The sequence below is a fragment of the Hippopotamus amphibius genome, chromosome 3 (genome assembly GCF_030028045.1).
Source record: "Hippopotamus amphibius kiboko isolate mHipAmp2 chromosome 3, mHipAmp2.hap2, whole genome shotgun sequence".
In the NCBI taxonomy this organism is placed as follows: Eukaryota; Metazoa; Chordata; class Mammalia; order Artiodactyla; family Hippopotamidae; genus Hippopotamus; species Hippopotamus amphibius.
The window spans coordinates 145,072,394-145,077,854 of record NC_080188.1 but is presented as its reverse complement, the minus strand read 5'-3'; the positions used below and the strand labels follow the sequence as shown (position 1 = coordinate 145,077,854).

General features: G+C 42.6%; 1 protein-coding gene across 1 annotated transcript; it reads left to right on the top strand.

Annotated features, from left to right (window-relative positions):
- The first annotated feature begins 875 nt into the window (after nucleotides 1-875).
- LOC130850206 (threonylcarbamoyl-AMP synthase-like) lies at nucleotides 876-1,319 on the top strand. The gene has a single exon (XM_057729603.1). It carries the CDS (start codon nucleotides 939-941, stop codon nucleotides 1,317-1,319), a length of 381 nt encoding a protein of 126 aa, XP_057585586.1. The 5' UTR covers nucleotides 876-938.
- Nucleotides 1,320-5,461: the final 4,142 nt, after the last annotated feature.

Below are 5,461 nucleotides of genomic sequence, written 5' to 3'. Positions count from 1 at the left end.
AAAGAAGGAAAAGTATCAAAAGGATCTTGCTGCATCCTGAGCCAAAGGAAAGCTCAAGTGGCAAAAAAATAAAAGGATGCTGTCAAGGCTGATCCAGACAAGAAAAGAAAGGTAGAGGAGAAAGACAAAAAAGGAGAGAAAGATGAGGAGGAGGAAGATGAAAACGACAAAGTTGGAGATGGTGGCGATGAATGAAGTGGTTCTAGGGCAACATTTTTTTTCTTTCTTGTCTAGTAAGCATTTAACCTCCCTGGATACAATCCATTCTTCTTAAATTTAAAAAAAAAAGAAAATTGAAATGTAAAGCTATGTTAGATTTTCTTTTAAACTGCTCCTTTTGGTGCGGGGCAGTTATCGTTAATAAGAATTCCAAAATAATTTCTATGCAACCCTGTCCTGGTGATATTTTCCATGGCCACTAGCCTTACCTAGGATCATATACGGGTTGTAAATCAGCATGGGAATTCAAAGCAGGTTCTTCAGGTGCACAGGACAAATTAGTTGTATAGGGGCATGGTCATTTTTTCAGTTGTCTCTCAAGCAGCTTATGTGAAATAATTGTTCTGTTACTACTCTGTAGTTAGGGGTGGGGGAGTTGTAACAGTTTTGTGACAGTCTGAATGGTTGGAAGCAAATATAATAGTTTGTTAGTTTTTTTTAAAACTATTTTATGGCATTATAATAAGAAGCAAACACAATAATGTTTGGGAAGGCCCTTTGTAAAACATGAAACTATATAAGTGTGAAGGAACATTACTATTAAACAGGTGGACTGTGCAGAGGAAGTGCCAAATGTGGATTCATTCATTCATTCAACAAAATATTGGTCTGCCAGGCCTTGAATGAGATCAGGGGCACAGCATTGAACAAGGTACTGCCACGTGAGTGTACCTGAGGGGCTCCTGAACAACCTGTTGCCAGGATCAGTGACCCTGGTGATGGAACGCTCAGAGGAGCTCAGCAAGGACTTGAACCCCTTCACTCCTCTTGTGGGCATCCAGATTCCTGACCACGCCTTCATACAGGACTTGGCCCAGGTGTTTGGGGGACCTCTTGCTCTCACCATTGCCAACCTCAGCTCCCAGGCCAGCTCTCTGAATGTCAAGGAACTTCAGGATCTCTGGCCTCACTTGTCCTTGGTCATTGATGGGGGACCAATTGAGGATGTCCAGAGCCCTGAGTGTCGACTAGGCTCATTTGTGGTTGACTTGTCTGTGCCTGGAGAGTTTGGCATCATTTTTCCAGGTTGTGCCCTAGAAAGTGCTTCAACCATCCTCCAGAAGTACGGGCTGCTCTCCTCACACGAATCCTGCTTGTGAAACTCCTGTGGCGGGAGGGCCCAAGGACTGGTGCTGGACACTATGTGTCTGACTGCTGGTGGCTGGCAAGGCCTCATTTGCAAAGACCGTTGGGGCTACAGTGTTACTAGTCTGACCTTTTAAGGCAAAGTGTCTTTCTGAGCACTACAGACCAGGCCTCAGAAGCTGCTGGTTAAGCCTCACACCTCGTTGGGAGGTTATATTTATCCATAATTTCATATATCAGTCAAAAGCTGAATAGAGATTTTAAGAACATTCCTAGGATGGCCTTGTTCTGATGAGTTTCTTCTTCTTTTGATTTTATTTATTTATTTATTGGCTGCGTTGGGTCTTCATTGCTGCACCTGGGCTTTCTCTAGTTGCGGTGAGTGGGGTTACTATTTGCTGTAGTGTGAGGGCTTCTCATTGCAGCAGGTTCTTTTGTTGCAGAGCACGGGCTCTAGGCACACAGGCTTCAGTAGTTACAGCACTCAGGCTCAATAATTGTGGCTCGAGGGCTCTAGAGCGCAGACTCAGTAGTTGTGGCACATGGGCTTAATTGCTCCGTGGCATGTGGGATCTTCCTGGAGCAGGGCTCAAACCCATGTCCCCTGCATTGGCAGGCAGATTCTTAACCACTGCACCACTAGGGAAGCCCTTCTTTTGATTTTTGAAAAATGAAAAAAAACAGTTTGGGATCTAGTGAGAGCCTCTTCTCTGGTGGGTAGCGGCATCTAAGGTTCAAATTAGCCAACGCATCAGCTGGTGCTTTTTAGAAGCATCTCAACATGACCAAAGTAATGAGTTTGTGCTCCCGAAGCTGGAACCAGGTTCAGATAGAAACTGTAGAGCCATAGACCAAATACTGCTTCCTCTGAACCAGGGGGCTGGTTCTGTGCTATAATTGCCTGGTGGAGAGTCATCATTTTGGTCTAATGTGGCAAGTAAGCTCAGTTGGTGGAGGGGTAGGGGGTCCAAATTAAAGAATATTGGAAAACAAATCTCTACTGTCCTATTCAGCTGCTTTTTTCTTATTTATTCATAATATAAATTATAATGAATTATACCAATAATACCTTTATTTAAATCCAGTGTCTACTCCGCATTTTTTATCTTCATTCATATGTATATCAAGTGTTAAACAATTATTTTTTGACATTTGAACTTTGTTTTTTTCTTTAACAGAAAAGAATGCTACTAAATATCTTTGTATATGTTTAAAAATATATGTATATTTTGAATGCTTGGCACTGTTCCAGGCACTGAAACTATTACTATGCGCAAAATATATTAAAAAAAACCCTTGCCCTGGTGGAGTTTACATTTGGTGAAAGAGACAGACAATAAACATATACATGTGTATGAAATATGCTTAGGAGTAATAAGTGCAAAGAGGAACATAAGCAGGGCAAGAAGGTGAAGATGGAGTGCTAGCAAAGCATCTTAGCTGGGGTGGTCACAGTGATGCGTGAGCAGAAGCTGAACGAAGAGAGGGAGTGAGGCCTGTGCTCACTGTTCAAGACTGTTCCGGAAAAAGTAGATGCAAATCTCCGAGGTGGGAGTGAATTTGCGGTATTTGAAGAACAGGAAACCGGGGTGGCTGGGGCAGCAGGAGCCCTCTGGAGACAGTGACAATGAAGTCAGGGTAGCAGCCAGGGCACAAGTTTAGCCACAGGAAGAATTCTGGATTTTATTCCAAGTGTGATAAGAAATCTTTGGAAGGTTTTGAATGTAGAAGTAACACAGGTGAGATCTAAAGTGACCTCACATGCTTTCGTGGAGAGAAAAGACTGTAGGAGGACCGGCATGGGAGGAGACTGTCTTGGAACCACCAAAGATGATGGTGGTCTGGACAGTGGTCCTGTGCTGATGGGAAAGCGGTAAGAAACTATTGAGGTCAGGAAGTCAGGATTCAGTGATGGATTGGATGTGGAATAGAAGAGAGAAGGAGTCAAGTTGACTCCAAGGCATTTGGCTTAAGTAATGAAGACAACTGTGGATCATTTCCTGAGGTGGAAAGCAATGGGGAAGGTTTTGAACATCACTGGGTGTCCATATGAGACATCCAAACAGAAATATCAAGTAGGCAGTAGAATATACCTGGCTTTCCTTAGTGTCCTAAGGCAGGAATTCTTTTTTTTTTTTAATTGAAGTATAGTTGATTTACAGTGTTGTGTTAATTTCTGCTGCACAGCAAAGTGATTCAGTTACACACACACATATTTTTTTTCATATTCTTTTCCATTAGGGTTTATTACAGGATATTGAATATAGTTCCCTGTGGTATACAATAGGACCTTGCTGTTTATCCATTCCATACATAATAGTTTGCATCTGCTAGTCCCAAACTCCCAATTCAACCCTCCTCCTTGGCAACCACGTCTGTTCTCTATGTCTATAAGTCTGTTTCTGTTTTGTAGATGAGTTCGTGTCATATTTTAGATTCCACATACAAGTGATATCATATGGTATTTGTCTTTCTCCTTCTCACTTCACTTAGTATTATAATCTCTAGGTCCATCCATGTGGCTGCAAATGGCATTATTTCATTCATTTTTATGGCTAATATTCCATCCTATATATATATAGATAGATATATCACATTTTCTTTATCCATTCTTCTGTAGATGGACATTTAGTTTCTTTCCACATCTTGACTTTTGTAAATTATGCTGCTATGAACATAGGGGTGTATGTACCATTTTGAATTCCAGTTTTGTGGAGATATATGAAGGGCAGGAATTCTTAACCTTTGTGTGTGCACCCAGGACCCATTTGTCAATCCAGTGACGTCTACGGACCTCTAACACAATGGTAGCTTCTAGATACACTATCAGGCAAGTTATCTAAGAAGTTACAAATCAGAAAGCCTCAGACCAAATTAAGATGCTTGAATTGTGGGGCTTATTAAATCAATTGGAAACACCTGACTTAAACCTCCTGCAGCAAGGGGAACAACATGGGGTGGATAACATACCCAGGACAGGCTACAGGTGAGATGGAGCACACCATCTAAACCTGTGGTCATGCAATGTTTATTCGTTCTGTCTTTCTGTTTCTCTCTGTGTCCCCACGCCCCCCCCCCCACCCCCATCAGCCAATCCCACTGACAGTGGGGTTAGGAAGACCAGAGCTGAGGATGCTCCTCAACAGAGAGGACCTGGAGTCAACTCACAGTCACCTATCAGAAAGACACAGGGGCAAGTATGCCTGGCCACAGATGTAGCTCGGCAATCAGCCTGCTGAACAGACATAGGTTTTATCTGCAATTCTTGGGCAGAGCATATGGCAGCCAGAATGGGACCACAACGTTATCACCAGTGAGTGGCCATTAGAGAGGACATAGTTGCCAACCCAGAGGTTGAATGATGATGCTTTTTGATTTGGTTACTCTCCAAGTAAAATTCTTCTATTTGTTCCATATATTCCACTTACTCTATCTACCTTCAACATATCCAACAGGTCATTACTTAAGCTTCTTGCCTACGTCTCACAACCTACTTGCCTACTCAACATCCATGTCTCAAAAGCTTGCTTCTTCTCTGTGTTTAGCAAGTTTTGTTTCATTCATCCTGTTTATTTTCTTGTCCTCTATAGAACGGAATATTCTCAAATACAGCACACTCCGTTATAATAATGTTTTAAATGATAAAATAAAATGCACAGAATTTTAAAAGAAACCAGTTATGTAAAAATACAGCTCTACATTAAATAAGATCTAGCAGAAGCAGGTCTTTCACCTACTGCAATTTAAGTAGTTATGAGCTTAATACTGAGTTCTCTCCAACACCTGTAAAGCGATACGAAAGCACCTATGGTAACCACTGCTGACAAAGTCACAGGTATTGCTAAGACTCCCGGAATTTGTATCCATACAACAAAATCCATAATGAAGGCGAGGCTAGATTTCAGCTAGTATTCCGCCCCAACGGTCTGCAGGCTGCAGTTAGAAGCCCAGCCAGCCCAGGCTGACCTCTCTTTGACAGATAACCATATTCCCCAGCCAGCCCAGCGCCTTCCAGACCTGTCTGCCCTCCGGGGAGAGAGGATACACGTATTATAAAAGGGACAAGGGTGGAATTAGCTGTGAAGAACGTAAGCCTTCTTGGGGACAAATGGTTAAAGGGGTGGCGCCCCGTCGGTCGAAAAGCTACGGGCGCGGG